We start from the raw sequence: 19,341 nt of genomic DNA, 5'->3' as shown, positions 1-19,341 counted from the left end.
ATGAATCTCCCTCAAACTGTCTGTGGTTATTATTATTTTTTATATATAAACTGAACTGTTTTACTGTCGACATGAGGAGACGCCACTGAAGCGCTTCTGAATCTGGTTTCGATGTGAGCGTCTGGTTTCTCTCGATGGTGGCTGTGTGTTTTACTCGCTGCTGTAAATCACGTGTGTGTGTGTGTGTGTGTGTGTGTGTGTGTGAAACACAGTTATTGTTTCACTGTAACACTTTATTAACTGTCATAAAAGACGACACAGAGTATAGATGTGCTCTAATTCAGCAGCTGTTTCTGAGCACCAGGTGATTAATATAGTGAACTGAGCTCATGAATCATAATAGATTTACCTTTTAACTTTTTTAAATTAGCTCTTTACATTTATTATTGTTTTGAATGATCCTCTATTTTTACTTTCTCTCTATATGTGTGTATTTAACCATCAGTAGCTTGGAAGGCTTTAATGCCATCAGAAGGCTTTTATAAGAGCTGTGTGCAGGATTGAATTATAATAATTTGGGTTCTTCATGTGCATGAACGTTTTCTTCATATGTGTGTGTCATCATCTTTAATAAACACTTCACCTCTAATTACAGCCGCACACATGAACATGCAGTTTATTGGCCTTCTGTAACATTTGCACTCCGGACCGCATCATTAGATCATTAATAATAAACGATGTGACGTGAGATGAAGCGAGTGATTAAGGGTTGTTTAATGCCGAACGGAAGGAGTTTTGTTTTGCGCGTCACAGTAAGTTACTCGCCCCATTCAGAACCTGAGCTTTTTGCATATATTTCATTTGTTTTCGTATTTAGAAGCAAGAGCTGCGAAGCATTTCCGCTCTTGTGGAAACCATGTTCATTTCACGACATCCGCGCGCGCTTTACGGCACCTATCAGTCGGAAGTCCGGTAACCAGGGAGACGCCTGGAGGCACTACGGCCGGCGGGAGACGGTGAGCGGCGTTTAATTCAAAATTTCTCATTAAACTGTCCGTTTTATTCGTCACGAATGATTATTATGTCATGTGTGTGGTAATGTTTCCACGAAACCGGAAACAGCGACTGACGGGCAGCGCGCGGAACACGGCAGAGGCGCGAACAAAAACAAACAGAAAGCGGTGAAAGAATCCGTCCACAAGAGTCTCATGTGAGCGTCATTAGCTTGATTTGACTGATTAGCGGCCGGTTGCGTCAGTTTCCGTCATTTACCTGCTGTGCTGGTGTTTTGGTCAGTGGTGGAGCTGGTCTGAGGTCAGTGCGGTGCTGATGGCGGACAGGTGCGGTGCTCAGGTGTTCTGACGCCGCTCGCGCTCAGGTGAGACGCTTGTTTGGGATCTCGTCAGAAACGAGAGGGACTCTAACCCTTACGGTTTGACACGAATGTTTCTGTGTCTCCTCAAGGCTTCTGTGTTTCTCCAGAGCGATTCCATGGAGGTCCGTAAGCCGGTTCTGGAGCTGAAGGACGTTCCTCCGCCTCCGCTGCTCGGCACCGGCTCGCACCCGTGTCTCGGGCCGCAGGCGCAGGCGCAGCCGGGCAGCCTCAGCGTAAGCGTGTGTTCCCGCTGCGCAGCCAACGTCCAGCTGCGGCAGAGTGCAGGCCTTCCTCTGTATCTGTCTCCTCCTCACCCCTCGGCTGCGCAGACCCCCTCCGGCTGCGGGACACACTGCTGCGCACACGCCTGCGCTCTGCACTCTTTCCCTCTCGGTGACCCGTCCTCACCCCCTAACCTCTGCCCTCACTCTCTGCACGCTCACTGTCTGCAGGACCGCTGGAGGAAGGTGGGTGGGTCGCACCGCTGCGGTGTGTGTTTGGGAGCACGCTTCGTTCCTCAGTTAGACACGGCCGAGACGGGAGCCTGGTGAAACACGCTGCGCTGGTCCTGCGGTCGAGTCTGACACCCGTCTCTTCTGCTTTCAGAGTTTACACGCGGACTCGGAGAAGGTTTGGCCGAACATCCCTCCGCCCGTCCCAGTGTGCAACGGCTGCGGCGACGGTCTGCTGGGGGTCCGTCTGGGCAGAACCGCGCAGAAATACGGTCCGTACCTGTGCTGCTGTTAGCGTGTGTGTGTGTGTGTGTGTGTGTGTGTGTTCTGGACGGGCTGCTCTGTGTCCGCAGGTGCTCCGGAGGAGGCGCTGCCGCCCATCGGGGTGTTCTGGGACATCGAGAACTGCGCGGTCCCCAGCGGGCGCTCGGCGGCGAGCGTGGTGCAGAGGCTCCGGGAGCGCTTCTTCCAGGGACACCGCGAGGCCGAGTTCATCTGCGTCTGCGACATCAACAAAGAGAACAAGGCCGTCATCCAGGAGCTCAACAACTGCCAGGTGCGTGTCGCGCTCGTGATCACTGCCGCGTGATCGGTGTTCCGCTAATCACGGCTTGCTCTGTTCCCGCTCAGGTGACCGTCGCACACATTAACGCCACCGCCAAAAATGCAGCGGATGACAAACTGCGCCAGAGTCTCCGGCGATTCGCAGAGACGCACGCCGCTCCCGCCACAGTCATCGTTGTTTCATGTACGTGTCTGCAAACGCAAAACTCTGGGTTCAGAATATCTGAGGGGCTTAAATGATGAGAAGTCAGTTTTCCTTTATCTTTCTTTTTTTTTTCTTGCTGAGCAAAAATTGTGCAGAGACGTTTGCCCGCCTGAGCAAAAACATTCTTTATACCAGACAGCGCACGCACACAAAGCGTGTAATTTTTAACTTTAATGTGCTATATATATTTGATTTGTCCCTTGACGTAACTAAATGATGCACATTTTAGGTTACCTTTGGTTTATAGTGCAGTTGCGTACCAAGAAATTCTATTATAAATCATGAAAAAAAACTTTCAGAACCCTTATTATAATATAATATAGCTAAAATGATGCAGTTATTGCTCATGATTTCCCTTTTTAACATTTATTTTCAGTAAATGTGAACATGTGAATTTACAGTGACGTAAACGTCCCCGGTTTGCACACTACTGCACCTGTGTGTGACTGTAAATGTGTCGGAGTTTTGTTACCGTTCTGTGCCCATCATCCACTATTTCTCATCTGCAACCATTAAGATTTCAACAGCAACTGATTTGGAGCACATCATTCTCTTTCTATGTAAACTGCGTTCACCGGCTCTAACTCTCTAGCGGTTTGCCTGAGCATTGCAGTTACAGCAGTCAACATTTGAAGTGGATCACAAAAGTTCATCAAAGTTGTCCTAAGGCAAGAACGGGTAGTGTTTTGATTTTAGGACGGCTTTGATGAAAGGTTTTGATCCACTTCAAATGTTGACTACTGTATTTTACATTTAGTAGAATTCAGTCAAATGGCTTTCCAGAGGGTTTTTTTCTGTGCGCTGCATATTTCTTCTGCATGGTTGCGACGTCAGAAGTGTGTGGCCGTGCATGCATGCAGCTCGGAGGGAGCATTGGTTGTAAGTAAAAACGAAATTGACCCATCATAACGGCAGCTTTCTGTCTGTCCTTCACGCAGCGGATGTGAACTTCGCCAGTGAGCTGAGTGACCTGCGGCATCGGCACGGGTTCCAGGTGATTCTGGTCCACAAGAGCCAGGCCTCGTCTGCCCTGCTGCAGCATGCACACCTGCGCGCCGCTTTCGAGGAGTTCGTCTCGGACCTTCCGCCCGGGATGGTCGTCAAATCGCAGGTCAGCCGCCACACCTCACTCCCTCTATTCCTGACCGCATATCCCACAGGTGAACACCGATTTGATGAATGCAGAGAACGGCTGGCTGTTTGGAAACGGTGTTTATAATGTGATCGTAAAGCTGTTCGCTGTGACTCCACGCTCTGAGATTTTAATGGAGTTCGTAGAGAGTTGCGGGCCTAAAGCTGAACTCCAGCACCATCTCAGATCTCCCAGAGTGCTGTTTGTGTGTCTGCTCCTCAGCCCAGTTTCAGCCTTCTGTTTGTGCACCACCTCCCCACGCACCGCGACGCCAAAGCGGTGGCCAACCGTCTGCAGCGGCTCTCCACTAACTGTGGAGGGAAGGTGCTGGGTGTGTCGGGCAGCTGCGCCGTGCTGCGGTTCTCCAGCGCCGAGGCAGCCGAGCGTGCCCGCAAGCGCATGGAGAACGAAGACGTGCTGGGCCACCGCATCGTGCTGTCCTTCTCTCCGGACGGCCCGGAGGAGGAAGAGGAGCGCCGGCCCCCCGCCGCCTCCACCGTGTTCCTGCCTGTGGAGAAACCACGCTCGCCCCGGCGCCTGCGGGCGTCTCGCTCCTGCCACGGCGGAAGCCACGCCTCTGAGCGCCCCTATAGCCACGCCTCCTCGTGCAGCCCTGTGATGAGGCCCCTCCCCCAGGTCAGCTGTGTACCCGCCTCTGCCCGCCTCCTCCCCGTCATCCTACAATCGCACGCTTGCTCTTCTCATTATGCTGCTGCTTGCGCTGCTCGCCTGCCGCCGTCCGCTGCTGAGACTCATCTTCCTCTGTCCTCGTCTGTCTCCCGTCACACTCCTGTCTCTCGCCTCATTGGGAATCGTCTGTGTGCTGGCATGTTAAAGTTAGCTCTCTGTGTGTGTGTGTTTGCTGCAGGCTGTGAGTGCTGCGACCCGTCCTGCAACTGCATCTCCTCAGAGTCTCACTGTCCCGTCTGCAGCCGGTAAACCAGCGGAGCCACCGCAGCGCAGCCGCAGGTACCACACACACACACACACACACACACACTCTTACACACAGAAACGCACACGCACACACTCTTACACAGAAACGCACACTCACTCGCACACACTCTTACACACAGAAACACACGCGCACACACTCTTACACACAGAAACACGTGCGCACACACTCTTACACACAGAGACAGGTGCACACTCTTGCGCACACAGACACACACTCGTGCACACGCTTTTACACACACATACACACAATCGCGCACACACTCTCAAATCACATTACCGGAGGTGTTCATGCTCCCTTGATTGTGCTGCTGATGTAATCTTAAACCACATTATGAATATCTTGTTTTTGTTATCTGTGTGTCTTGTGATCTTAAAAGGCATTATATGAAAGATTTTCTTATTGTTGTTATTATTATGTGGGATTGTAATTGGATGCTGGTTTTATTCTTTGTGTGTGTGAAGGCGGGACTCTCCTGCGCAGCCGTTTCAGGTCAGCACTCCTTCAGCGTTCAGTAAACTAAGTTTGCAGCGGAGCTTCAGTCCCATGATGCTCTCTCAGAGCTCATGGTCATCACGGTAAGTGAACGCATGATCTTCAAAGGCTTTGTAAAGCTGTCTTGCGTTCTGGTCACATGTGTGTCGGTCTGCAGGAGCGCGTCCCCCTGCCTGTCGAACCGCTCGTCTCCTCTGAGCGCTCCGTCCCCCAGCGGCTGCGCAGACGAGCCGTTCTCTGACGGAGTGGACGTTCAGGTCACTAATCTGGACTACAGGATGTCACGGAAGGACCTGCAGCAAATACTGCGAGATGCCTTTGCTAAACACGGCAGAGTGAGTCGCATTTCACAGACATTCAAAACCTGAGCACATGGAAACACAGCTTCATTATTGTGTGTGTGTGTGCAGGTGAAGAGTGTGGATCTGAGTCCTCACACTGACTATCAGCTGAAGGCGCGGGTGCACATGAGTTCGCTCCAGCAGGCCATCGGCGCCGTCAGTCTGCTGCATCGCTATAAAATCGGCAGCAAGAGGATTCACGTGTCTCTCGTCACCGGAGCCAGTAACAAATCTCTCACCTGCCTCAGGTATCACACATGCTCTGCTTCTCCTTCTGCTTCTGTGCTCGGTCTCTTCCTGTCGTAGATGTGACTGTGTTTGTTCCTCAGCGCCGAGATCATCAGCATCCTGCAGGACGCTCCGGCCAACTGCCTGCCTCTCTACAAGTTCACAGAGACGTACGAGAGGAAGTGAGTGCCCTGACCGCTGTGTGTGTCTGACTGTCCTGACCGCTGTGTGTGTCTGACTGTGTCCTGACCGCTGTGTGTCTGACTGTGTCCTGACCGCTGTGTGTGTCTGACTGTGTCCTGACCGCTGTGTGTGTCTGACTGTGTCCTGACCGCTGTGTGTGTCTGACTGTGTCCTGACCGCTGTGTGTGTCTGACTGTGTCCTGACCGCTGTGTGTGTCTGACTGTGTCCTGACCGCTGTGTGTGTCTGACTGTGTCCTGACCGCTGTGTGTGTGTGTGTGAGAGAGTGTGACTGTGTTCTGACCACCGCGTGTGTGGCTGTCCTGGCCGCCGGAGTCCTGACCGCTGTATGTGTTTGCTGCAGGTTCGGTCGTAAGCTGGTGGTCAGTGATCTGTACCGGCTGCCGGAGGTGGTGTGTGTGCGCGAGCAGGGCGGCGGGCGGCTCGTGTGTCTGCTGTCCAGCACTCAAGCCCGGCAGAGCCCGCTAGGATCAGCTCACTCTCACGACAGTTCCAACACCACCAGTCCGGTTCTGTTCGAGGAGCTGGAGTACCATGAGCCCGTCTGCAGACGACACTGCACTCAGCAGGACTTCAGGTCAATCTGCACACTCCAGTATTCAAGTTCTAGATTTCTGAACGAGGGGAAGTTCTGAGCTTATGATGTTTCTCTTCTGGTTTCAGTGAATCTGATTTTGATCCGGATACTTACATGATCCCATTTGTTCTGGTGTCTCTGAAAGTTCTGGCTGCTCATGTCCACAGTTTACTGCAGAGTCACGAGGGAACGTTACCGCTGCTCAGGTAACACTCACTCACTCACAGTCTGGCATTTGTGGTTTATGGGGACTCTCCATAGGCATAATGGTTGTTATACTGTACAAACTGTATGTGCTATTGTCCTACACCAACCCTACACCTAAACCTACCCCTTACAGGAGACTACAGGCAATTTTTGAATTTCATAAAACACACACACACACACACACACACACACACACACACACACACACACACACACACACACACACACACACACACGTCTGGTTTGCTATCCTTGTGGGGACTCTCCATAGGCGTAATGCTTTTTCTACTGTACAGACCGTATATTCTATCGCCCTACACCAACCCTACACTACGGGTTGAACGATTTCTGATTTTTTTTTAAAGTCGACTTTTATGTGATGAAAGTGAGTCGAAGTCGACTAGTCGCTGGTGACGTCATTAATGAACAAATAAGTGTTCAAACACCTTGTGCACAGCTGGCATATGACACAGTGCTGCCCACATGGCTATTGCTCCTATAACGGCTCATTTTTATCAGTTCTTTTGTCTTTGGGTCGTTATATTTCTCACAGATTGCTCGTTCTAAATCAGATGCAGATAAAGCAGCACAGTAAAGATTACATTCATATGAATGCATTAGTGAGAGCGATTGCGTGACGCGTGTGTGAATTAATTCTACCTGGCGGCGGCTCTCTACTAGTAGTGAAGCTGTGGGATTTAGTTAAGAAATATATGCTTGAACTTTTCAGTTTCTAAGCTATTTTATTGAAAAAACAGAACAGTGTTGACAATACATTTCCGCGCTGAAAGATTCTGTGCGCGTGCAATCTGCGCGTGATGTACGAGCTACTGTCTGAAGCCTATATGTGTGCGTTACAGAACAGCAGCACATTATATTAGAATGGAGATTAACTGACCTGTACTATAAGCTGTCTAAAACGTGCATTCTCCCATTCAATTTCGAGCATCCAGTAATATAATCACACGTCTTGTGGAGCGCTTTCAGAGTATACATTTATTTGTCATTTTAACTGTTTGGAAATGGAGCGTAAATGTGGAAGTCCTTCAGAGATTTCTTATACTGTTACGCCCTCTATAGGACAAGCGACTAGTTGACATCAAGCTTAAAGCGTCATGGCAGAGCATTAAAGTCGACTAATCGGTGCAACCCCAACCCTACACCTAAACCTACCCCTTACAGGAAACTTTCTGCATTTTTAGATTTTCCAAAAACTTCATTCTGTGTGATTTATTAGCTTGTTTACCCGTGTGGACCTCAATTTAGGTCCCCACCGTGACACGAGTCCTCATGAGTCTGTGTGTATTCAGGTTTAAGTCCCCACCTGAATAGAAAAACAAGTACACGCGCACACACACACACGCACGCTGTAATTTCATTGAAGTCACCTTTATTTCTACAGCACTTTATACAGTACACATTCTCAAAGCAGCTTTACAGTGTTAAAGGATTAGTTCACCCAAAAATGAAAATGAGTCTGTTTTACTCACCCTCAAGGCATCCTAGATGTATATGACTTGTATTAAAAATGATCCTTGATCTTCAAAGCTTTATAATGGCATGGGTGGGTGTTTTTGTTCAACAGTCCAAAAGTAGTCAAAGCGCATCCATCCATATTAAAACACGCATCACTCGGTTCCGGGGCGAGAATAAAGGCCTCCTGTAGCGAATCGATGCGTTTTTGTAAGAAAAATGTCCATATTTAAAACGATATGTGTTTTGTGACTTCTGCTGACTGTCGTACTTGCGGTCACGAGAGACTGCCTTTCCGGAGGATGACGTAGGCGCAGCGCTTGTGAGTCTCGCGAAAACCAGCGTTTGTTTACAGGAGCAAAGAAAGCAAAGTTTCCCTATTTTAGCAAAGGAAAACCAGTCTCCTCTGGGCTTGTATTGAAATCCTCGGTTTTTCTTTACAAATCCTCATTTTGTGCTCGTAATTCGTGACTGGTGTTTTTTATTCTCTCTCCATCGCGCTTCTGCGTTTGTCATGTATAGCGCACGTGCCGATGATTCATGCGTCATCCGCCTACCACAGTCAGCAGAAGTGAGAAAAAGGTGTTTATCGTTTTAAATATGGATATTTTTCTTACAAAAATGTGTGGATTCGCTACAGGAGGCCTTTATTCACGCCCCGGAGCCGTGTGATACGTGTTTTATTATGGATGCGTGCGCTTTGTTCAACAGTCCAAAAGTAGTTCAATAAAAACACCCATCCATGCCATTATAAAGCTTAGAAGAGCAAGGATAATCTTTAATATTACTCCGACTGGATTAATCTGAAAGAAAGTCATATACACCTAGGATGCCTTGAGGGTGAGTAAAACATGGACTAATCTTCATTTTTGGGTGAACTAACCCTTTAAACAGGAAACTAGTGTTTGAATGATGCAAACAAAATTCAGTTCTGTAGAGCAGCTCTAAAAGCAGGACAATAGTAAACAGTCGGTTTTTCAGTTAACCCTTTGATGCGTCTCACACCGATGCCGCACGTGATCAACTGCTAAATCTGCTTTTGCGTTTTGGCTGGGGCTGAGCGCATGTTATATCACAACTGTTTAGTGTTTTCAACCATATAATATTTGTTTTAGGCATTTAAATACATATGTATTAGCAAAAAATACACTTTTAGTTTTAAAATACACTGGTGTCTATTGAAGCGGCAATAATGATCCTTACAAATATAATTTGATAACGTTTTATTGATATCATGATATCAGCAGAGCATGAGTATATGTTGTAAATCCTACAGCTCAACATTAATTAACATGGCAGCATGGTCATTGCAAAGACGTTTAAACTACCTGCTACATTTATTTGCACGTATTGGAGAATTGGAATATCAGATATTTCATAATATAGGTAACATGGTTGTGACTATTTTGAATAAAAAAGAAGAAATGAAAGTGATGCATCACTCATGCACCTCTACTGTGGCTGCGTTGTCATGTGACACGTCGCCATGGAAACAGGTGATGCATTGTAAAATAAGTCGCTATCACATGTGAAAGGGTTAAAGTCAGTTCATTGCTGATTCGGTTCAGTTCAATAACTATGTAAATCAATTATATAAAATGTGTTCAGTTCATCTATAAAGCAGCTCAGGAGAACACAGTGATGTCATCAGCTCAGTTCAGTTCTCTTCCAGTTGCGTCTGTGCAATCAAGCTGATTGGTCTGTTAATCTCTTGCACATGTGGATGTTTTCTCTCTGTACACAGTTTCCCAGAATGCTATGCAGCAGAGTTCAGTCCTTTACCCGTTGCAGAGGAGGGGAAGCTGGAGGGAAGCGTCCCGTTAGAGCACCTCATCACCTGCATCCCTGGAGTCACTATCGTAACGGCCCAGAACGGGTTCAAGATCATCAAGTGGATTCACAACAAACCCCCGGCGCCCAACGCAGGTGAGTGTGTGTGTGTGTGTTTTCTCTCGCCATCACCACTGCGGAATTGTAAAGGTCCTTGTGTGTTTGTCAGATCCGTGGCTGCAGCGCAGTAAGAGTCCGGTCGGGAACCCACAGCTGATCCAGTTCAGCCGAGAGATGGTGGATCTGATGAAGAACCAGCCGTCTTGTTTGATGCCCGTCACAAAGTTCATTCCAGCGTATCACCACCATTTTGCCAAGCAGTGCCGTGTGTCCGACTACGGGTACTCCAAACTGCTGGAGCTGCTGGAGGCCGTTCCTCACGTGCTGCAGGTCTGAACACAAGCACACCTTTTCATTCAGGCTGTATTTACACGAGGCATTAACATGCGACCCCCGTGATCCGCTCGAGCAGATCAGTCTGTCAGGACACCGAGCATTTAACATCAACTGACTTCTGTATCTGGGTAACCGATCGGATCTGTCTGCAGAGGATGGCCCTGGTGCAAAGTGAACCAGAAGTGGTGGGTTTTCTTTTGAAAACTATTTTCAGTTGCGGGACATTTTACAAATCAAAATAAGTTTTCTAGCGCTCCACTGGTGTTCTTCTCTCTTCTGACAGTTCGTGAGAGAGGGGCAGGGTTTTGCGTGACGTCGACCTGCGAATGCAGATACAATGTGATCGGATCTCAGTGTAATGTAAACGCAATCCAGCCAATGCGTCCTCGACTACCTCTGGACCAGGACACGCTGATCGGAAGTGCGTTCACACTTGTCTTTACAATGTGTTTGTGGACAACATCTGGATACAGGTCGCATGTTAATGCCAAGTGTAAACGCAGCCTCAGTTCACAGTGTTAACATTTGCTTGAAGTTCCCTGTGATCTTAAGCCGGTTTTGTGTGTGTGTGTGCGCACAGATCCTGGGTCTAGGCTCCAAGCGTTTGTTGACGTTGACCCATCGCGCTCAGATCAAACGCTTCACTCAAGACCTGTTGAAGCTGCTGAAGTTTCAGGCCAGTAAACAGGTGGTGATCAGGGATTTCACGCAGGCGTATCACTGGTGAGCATCTCGGTGCGGCCGTCTCTGTGTGCTCCTGGAGCGTGAGGCGTCGCCGCTTCGTCCTGACCTGTGTCTGTGTGTGTGCGTGTGTGTCAGGTGTTTCTCCAGGAACTGGCAGGTGGTGGATTATGGGATGTGTGATCTGATGGACCTGCTGGCTGAGATTCCGGACACGACGATCACGGTCTCTCAGCAGGACGGTGACACGCTCATCTCTGTTCCTAAGAGAGGTGAAGCACTGCTGCAAACGCTCGAATGTTTCCGTGGTTTGTTTGTGTGCTGTATCACATTTGCAACATGCTGCATCTCAAGAGTGTAAAACTCACGGCTGGAATACATTTCACAACTTCTGAACCGATATTAAATCACTAGGCAGCACACTCTTTCTGACCTTATGAATGTTTACACACGAGAGCTGTGCATCATGCACTAAACAGACTTTCCCAAAAAAACCGATGTTAAAATGAAAACAATGTATCAGGGCTGTGCAATTAATCGTATTCGATTATCATGCTCATCTCATCAGTAAAGCCGGTTTCGTGATTGGCAGTAAATCGCCATCACCTGCTTTCAGACGGAGCGGCAGATAATACACAGAGCCGTAGTTCACTGACAAGCTACGCTAAACCGCGTTCATAATCGAAGGCGATTAATTGCACAGCCCTATAATGTATTCTAGAATCTGCTCAAAATATCAAACGTGTCTGATATCGATCTGCAGTATGGAATCATATTCTAAAATATCAGACTCTGTGTCGATCATGCACTACGTGATTTTCTCGGTCAACTGCCCAAAACCTGCAGACTGGCTCTGACTTTTAGTGTCCAGACTGCCAGGGACGACCGGGCACTAGACCAGAGGGGCGCACAGCCGAAATACTGCTCCTCCCAGAACACAATTTCAACTGTGCCCCCTCAGATTTTGAAGCCAAGTGGATTTTGAATCCAAAAGACAAAAATTTCTTTTTTATATTTGATGCGATCACACAGTGTGATTTTAATAGTTCGGTGCGACGCAACATCAGCTGCCAAAATTCAAACTGCGTTTGCGCTTTGGCTGGCTCTGAGTCAGACGAGTTTTGACAGCACTGCGCATTATAACCGGTCACAGACGAGTCTGCTGCGCTCATGAATGCAGTGACCAATCAGAGGCGTTCAGACGAGTCATCGCTGAAACGTTTTGTTCAGTGCGCTCGCTCGCTGACTGCTCTGGCGATTTCTCTCATCAGAAACCACACAGTGCAGGTGTGTGTGCGAAGGGGAGTAAGACACATTTCACCGTGTAAACCGCTTCAGTGATTATAATGATGGTTTTTGAGAGCACTTGAACTGAAGTCAATGATAATGCAAATATTCTTTCCTCTCTTTGTGTACAATGAAAGTGGTATAATTAGCAATTTACAATTTTTATTAAATTTACGTTAAATACAAAGTCAGACATAGAGTATTAGTAGACTGTCTGCTTCATATCTACAAACTCCTTATTGTGTTGGTCTCCCAACAGATATTCTACTGACTATAAGTAACTTTGCAAGAACGTGTCAACTTAATCTAACCCTACCAGTCTACTAATACACTAATAACACACTAATGAGAGTCAGGAGAAATGTAGGTGCAGCATTACTTATAGTCAATAGAATGTGTTAAAGGGACCATCAAAATAAAGTGAAACTGAAGTCTTTTATAACATGACACCCATATCTGGTTAAACTATGGGTTTAATGCATAGGCAAGTTAATAGATTAATATTAGGCAACTTTTCCCATGGGGCATTATAGATCAACTAACATGACCTATAAAGGTGCAAATTGTATTTATTTGTATTTAAGAATAGGTTCATGCCTTTATCACCAGCAGGTGGGTTATTGTAATGGTCTCCTTCCAAAGAAGAGCATTAGACAGCTGCAGCTCATCCAGAACGCTGCTGCCGGGATTCTGACTAGAACCAGAACATCTGAGCATATCACACCAGTCCTCAGGTCCTTACACTGGCTTCCGGTTACATTTAGGATTGATTTTAAAGTACTTTTACTCGTTTATAAATCTCTAAATGGCCTAGGACCTAAATACATTGGAGATATGCTCACTGAATATAAACCTAACAGACCACTCAGATCATTAGGATCGAGTCAGTTAGAAATACCAAGGGTTCACACAAAACAAGGGGAGTCTGCTTTTAGCTATTATGCCGCCCGCAGTTGGAACCAGCTTCCAGAAGAGATCAGATGTGCTAAAACATTAGCCACTTTTAAATCCAGACTCAGAACTCATCTGTTTAGCTGTGCATTCGTTGAGTGAGCACTGTGCTACGTCCCAACTGATTGCACTGTATAATCACTTTCTATTCTTAAATGTTTTAAATTCTTTTAAAATCAACTTTTAAATCACTTTGTTTTTATTGTTGTGATTTTTAATTATTTTTAATTTCTTATTATTTTTAATGACTATTTCACTTCCTTTTATGTAAAGCACTTTGAATTACCACTGTGTATGAAATGTGCTATATAAATAAACTTGCCTTGCCAATAGTGATATTTTATGATATAGTTCACACGTTTGAAAAAAATTCGAATAAAAAAAGGAATGCAATTTCAACCGAGGGGGCCTTTAATTGGTCCGTGCCCTGGGCACCGCTGTGTCATAATCCGTCCCGGCAGACTGCAGATGGGGGGAAACCTGAGCAAAAGTTGTTTGGTGCATTCCAGCCTTCAGAACTAACCTAACGGTGCACTTTGATGAGCTGTGACGCTACCTCTCTTCATGGTTTCACTGTGGATCTTGAAGGAATCATACAGTAACGAATGCTAAACATCCCTGATTTGTTTCTCTTCATCGTCTTTGAGCACTAATTTGGTCTGAGATTTCAGTGTGGGCAGTACTAGTCGGCTAACACCACAAAAATAACCACCAGAACTAGACGTAGAGCATGTTGTGGTCGTGACTGGTCTGTTCTTTCTGACCGGGTCTGTCTCCCTCAGAGCGGACGGCGGAGGAGCTGGAGCGCACGCGGCAGTTTGGCAAGGAGGTGGTAGATCTTCTGAGACATCAGCCTCACTTCCGGATGCCTTTCAGCAAATTCATCCCCACGTATCACCACCACTTCGGACGCCAGTGCAAGCTCTCCTACTACGGCTTTACCAAACTCATGGAGCTGTTTGAGGCCATCCCAGACATTCTTCTGGTGGGTCGACGGACGCAGAGGGAGAGGTGCTGGAGCGCTGGCAGCGGTGCCTGACGCTGTGTTTGTGCCTCAGGTGCTGGAGTGCGGAGAGGAGCGGCTGCTGGCGCTGACGGAGGTGGAGCGTGTTAAAGCCCTGGCGGCACAGCTGGTGAAGCTGCTTCGAGCCCAGAGGGACTCGGGCCTCGCTGTCAGTCAGCTGCTCAGTGAATACAGCAAAACATTTGGCTACAGCCTGCGCCTGCAGGACTACGACGCCGCCACGCTGCCCGCCCTGCTCAGCAAGCTCTGCCACGTGGTGAAGGTGACCTCACTTCCTCCCAGATCACGCCTCTGCCGCTGATCTTTGCCACATTTCACTCTCCGTCTCTCTCTCTAGGTGGTGGACGCTCCCGAAGGGAAAGAGGTGCAGCTGATTAACAGGAAGTCCCTGCGTGCCTTGACATCTCAGCTGCTGGCGCTGATGATGTCACTTCCTGAGGAATGCGATCAGCTCGGAGTGGAGGAGCTGAGGAAGCGGTACGAGCTCAGCTACGGCGCGCCGCTCAACCCCTGCGAGTACGGCTTCATCTCTCTGCCCGAGCTGCTGAAGAGCCTGCCTTACCTGCTGCAGGTATGAGCCACGCTCATGTCGCGTCCGTTCTGATGCTGATGCGATTGTCATGCGCATCTCGTCAGTGAAGCCGGTTCTGTGATCAGTAGTGAATCTACTTTCAGATGGAGCAGCATTTACTACACAGAGCCGGAGTTCACTGACAAGCTACGCAAAACCGCATTGGTAATCGCAGACAATTTAATCGCACGAATTATGAAATTGAAGAAATCATTCTGCCATTATGGAAGCTGTTTGCGTAGCTTCTTAGTGAACTATGGCTCTGTGTAGTAAATGCTGCTCCATCTGAAAGGACGGGAAAATACCACCGTTAATAACATGTTTTTTACTTCAAACTCCATTCATAACGTCAGCCGAGTGTAAATCATATATTGTCGAAGTTGTGTTTATTAGTCACGCTGAATCAATGAAAGCAGTTAAATCTTCAGTTTATTCAGCTAGCGCTATAGTCATCTCCTGGGTTTCTTCTGCAGGGCGTATTTGGAGTTTCTCTGGCCTTCAGATGGAGATTTACTACTGATCATAGAACTGTGCTTCACTGACAAGATGTGCATGACAATCTCAGTTTTGCTTGATTGTGATTTCATTTCGATTAAGCGTGCAGCCCTATGCTGACGTGTGTCTTGCTCCGCAGCTCTCCGGAGACGAGCGGGACGACGGCGGAGCCGAGGAGAGCGTGAGGCTGACCAGACTTTACCAGTTCGCCCGTGACGTCCGTGCGCTGCTGCACACCTACCATTATAACCAGATCTTCCTGTCGGAGTTCTGCGGCGCCTTCAGCAAATACACCGGCCGAGAGTTTCAGCCGCAGACGTACGGCTACAAGACGCTGGAGGAGCTGCTGGCCGCTGTGCCCCAGGTGCACTAACAGCTTTGGTTTGATTCCGCACTCGCATTAATGTCTCGGGATGAACGCCTTCTGATTTCTGTTTTGAACAGGTGGTCTGGATTAAAGGTCACGGTCACAAAAAGATCATCGTCCTGAAGAACGACATGAGAGGTAGCAGAATCCTTGACTTTTCTCTCGTGTCTCTGTATCTCAGGGGAGTCGGTCCGGTCCGACATGCCTGATGCCGCTCGTGTGTCTGATTATGATTTCACTTTTTTAACTTTAGTTAGTATGTAATGTTGCTGTGAGAGCATAGACATCTGCGACGTTACGACGATCAAAGTTCAATGCAAAGTGCGATATTTTCTTTTAAAGAAATTGCTGTTTAAGGACTAGAAAAAAAGGCAGGTAGAGACTACAATGAGCTTCTTCCCAGGTCACTAAACCCTGATGTTTACATAAACCCTGCAGCTAGCCGTGTAACGGTAACAACGTGCACTAGGCATTAGCGAATCACAACACTGACCAGCCAACCAATCTGAGCCCAACTGTGTATTTCTGAGGGAGGGGCTTCATAGAACCAGGAACTCGGCGAGATGAGAACGGAAACAGCGGTGTAGAATAAAGGAGAAAATATGTGATTTTTTTTTTTTTTTAAACCAAGTAAATTGCAGTGAATGCATTACTAAAGCCGTTAGTGTTGAGTGATAGAAATCAAGCTCTGTGTGTTCTCCAGCTCGTGGCAGTCCTGTGGTCACAGAGAGTCCTGTGGTCACTGCAGACGAGCCGTGTCCTGATGAAGAGCCCCGATCCGCCGACAGCCCCGCCAGCGGTACAGACCCGCCGCTCCACCGCCGTTAGCGTTAGCCTGTGCGTCCGTCATCAGCGCGTGCTAACGATCTGTGTGTGTCCCGCAGGTGAGATGGAGCTGCTGTGTCTGGGCTCCGGTTCTCCGGTGGATCTGCTGTGCGCTCCGGTCCCCTCCTGCCTCCCGTCTCCTCAGCTGCGACCCGACCCGGTGCTTCTGCAGCCCAGGGATCTGATCCGCTTCGAGCGAGAGCTGGTTCAGGATCGGCAGCCTCAGCCGGCCAGCGTTCTGCTCACGGCTTCGGCGTCTGAGGACGGCTCGGATCACGGTGCGAGTGACGCGGCGGAGTCCTCCAGCACCAAAGCATCCGTCACAGACAGCCCCGGCCGGCGCACCGCACGCAGCAAGGTTAAACTAGCGGCTAACTTCTCCTTCACTTCTGTCCTGTCAGTCTAAAGCTGTGTGCGTCACGTGACCGCTGATATCACGAGGAATATTTGTGAAGCGTGTTATTCTGAGGCTGATGGACGTTCTGTGGTGAGTTTGGTGACTGTTCTGTGTTTGAGCTCGTGTTTCTCTCACTGCGAGGAGTTAGGGTTAGCCGCTCATCCATGTGCAATTTGTATTTTTTTTTTTTTTAGTTACTACAGTTGCTCGTTATCAGTCGTTAGCTTGAGGCCTGAATCGTGCGGACCGCAGCTGATTGGTGGACGTCGCTCTGAGCTGCTGTGAACAGGAACTGTGAATCGTGACGCTCTCGTCCAAACCTTCATTAGGTGAATCTGCTGAGACGTGCCGTCGCGTCTTTGTTTGCGACGTTATTTGTGTTGTTTGAAGCACATGGGCTCCGTCTGATGAAATGGAAGAATGAGTTTGCTGGAAGTTCACTTTCTTTTCCGATCTGAGATCTCAAACGCTCACAGATGCTTTTGTGTTAGTCTGTTTCAGAGCCGGAGCCCGATACCGAAGGGCCTTCCTCCCTTTTAACTGATCAATTAGTCGCTTAAGTTCGTATTGGGAATGAAGTCTGTGTTTATTGAAACTCTTACAGGAGTGTTTAGTTTAAAATCGTCTCGGCTGCTCATCGGAGGAGATTCGCACTCGTCTTACAGTTTCACTGGCGTCCAGGTGAATCATGGGAGTCTGCGTGAAGAAGTTCAGTGGGCCCTCGTGTTCTGCAGGCCGAGGCAGTTTGTGGTTTTTACGGATGGTTTTTTTGGTCCGGAAGTTGCTTTGATAGTTCTATGCACATGGTGCATAAACCCTTGTTTGAAAGCGGTCGTTTACGAGTCGCTGCAGGCTTTTACTGCGTTTCTTTTATGCGTTTTGGCAGAATCGTGCTAATTAGATGATGTTAATCAGTGTAGCTGCTCCTCTGGAAATGCCAAGGTTGTTTACTTGAACCTTGAGTTGGCGCGTTCGGTTGAGATTTGCTCTCCGATGGCTTTTACAATGGCTTGTATCAGCCGTAGCGCTACGAGAGCGAGACGCCAGCGCGGGACTCCGCTTCTGCTAACGGCTTTGGGTCACGGTGAAGTTGATTTTGAGTAAATGTGTTTTGTTTTGTGTATGTTTCGGCTGGCAGCGACACGAGGCGCTCGGACGTCAGCTGTCCGTGAGAATCCAGCGTCTGACCGCGCGAGAATCGCCCGTTTCGCAGCTGTGGAGCGCATTAGTTTGTTTCTTTAAGGGTGGCTCTCTTTGGTCCTCGCATCTGTTGACCGTGTTTTTGGAAGCTTTCTGAATGGTACCAGCTGAAACTCTGAGCTGAAGTACGTGTGTCTCAGTGATTTTATGCATGTTTGCATAACGTTTGCCTCATGCTGTTGATGGAAATATTTGATTTATGCAGAGCATTTATTGCCCAGCAGAAATGTGACGTACGTGTGTGTCTCATCTTTAGCGTCTCTGTTCGTCAAGTGCCGTTTTAGTGTGTGTGTGTGTGTGTGTGTGTGTGTGTGCTCTCTCACTTCTATCAGATGACCACAATGAACCCAGAAGTCTCTCAGATTGTGACGTCAGCTGAAATTCATGATCTTCATGTGAAATAATGTGGACGTTCAGCCTCAAGACACTGGAGGTCTTGTATGATTTTAGTCTCCACCAGAAAGTGCTGTTAGGAGTTTTTTTATTTCTATGTAATGACCAAATTTCTGTCATGTATAATAAATATCACAAGCATCATTTGGTGTCCTGCGTTCTGTTGTTCCTCTTGTCGAGGATCGCTGCCTCTCTGATGGTTTTCTCGGCCGTTAATGTTAATCAGCCGTTTCAGTCTTGAAATGCAACTCAGATCATTTACAGAAGATCTAACACGTTAGTCTTTACCTGCATCAGTTAAACACAGAACTTGGTCAAATTAGATTAAACTAGATGTTCGTGACCTCAGCTGCTGTAGAACAACACGTGATTCATTGACAGTCAAAGTCAGAGGAACATATACACAACATTCAGATTGAGAGTGATCGTCACCGGACACAAACACCAGCAAGAAAAACAAGTTCTTGTGGAGAATATATCGTTAAATACAGCAGTGTTTTGAGCTGATCCCAGGTACGGTGTTACTGTGATCTGAGCTGAAGATACCAGACCCATCTGCTGTAATGACATAAAATAGCCATATATTTGTTGATTTTGGAAAATGTTTATCACATACTGTTGTGAATCTCTGTGCTCAGATTTCGATGTGGTTTAAATGGTTTATTAATTCTAATAAAGCTAACGCTGTGATGATTGTTGTCTGAGTTTCTTCTGTCACACAAAAGAAGATCCTTTGAGAAACGCCACCGTGTTTGTCGATACAGTGAAAAGTCAGTA

General features: G+C 47.8%; 2 protein-coding genes across 11 annotated transcripts in view; both read left to right on the top strand.

Moving 5' to 3' along the window:
* LOC131542353 (zinc finger protein 239) overlaps nt 1-594 on the top strand; it is a 3,564-nt gene extending 2,970 nt beyond the window's left edge. For both annotated transcript variants that reach the window (XM_058778970.1, XM_058778971.1), the window contains exon 3: nt 1-594. This exon is cut by the window's left edge and continues 1,131 nt beyond it. The gene's annotated coding sequence lies outside the window, so the exon portion shown is untranslated.
* An 88-nt stretch (nt 595-682) lies between these two features.
* Nucleotides 683-19,254, top strand: LOC131542350 (meiosis regulator and mRNA stability factor 1). Of its 9 annotated transcripts, none has more exons than XM_058778962.1 (27): nt 844-956; nt 1,063-1,150; nt 1,237-1,318; nt 1,423-1,548; nt 1,922-2,039; nt 2,121-2,323; nt 2,398-2,515; nt 3,475-3,647; nt 3,891-4,304; nt 4,537-4,637; nt 5,088-5,201; nt 5,276-5,453; nt 5,529-5,707; nt 5,789-5,869; nt 6,234-6,467; nt 6,554-6,673; nt 9,892-10,073; nt 10,147-10,367; nt 10,954-11,096; nt 11,193-11,326; nt 14,075-14,277; nt 14,351-14,578; nt 14,654-14,887; nt 15,522-15,746; nt 15,827-15,887; nt 16,453-16,548; nt 16,634-19,254. In XM_058778962.1, the coding sequence occupies exons 4-27, from the start codon at nt 1,432-1,434 to the stop codon at nt 16,978-16,980; spliced, it is 4,224 nt and encodes a 1,407-aa protein (XP_058634945.1). In that variant the 5' UTR covers nt 844-956; nt 1,063-1,150; nt 1,237-1,318; nt 1,423-1,431; the 3' UTR covers nt 16,981-19,254. The 9 variants fall into 9 exon arrangements, with proteins under 9 accessions (XP_058634943.1, XP_058634945.1, XP_058634938.1 ...); XM_058778955.1 differs by having other exon boundaries at nt 1,423-1,782; XM_058778961.1 differs by having other exon boundaries at nt 1,405-1,548.
* The last annotated feature ends 87 nt before the right edge of the window (nt 19,255-19,341 follow it).

Source organism: Onychostoma macrolepis, chromosome 06 (assembly GCF_012432095.1).
Source record: "Onychostoma macrolepis isolate SWU-2019 chromosome 06, ASM1243209v1, whole genome shotgun sequence".
In the NCBI taxonomy this organism is placed as follows: Eukaryota; Metazoa; Chordata; class Actinopteri; order Cypriniformes; family Cyprinidae; genus Onychostoma; species Onychostoma macrolepis.
The sequence above is the reverse complement of the archived record's forward strand: the minus strand, read 5'-3'. Positions and strand labels throughout refer to the sequence as shown.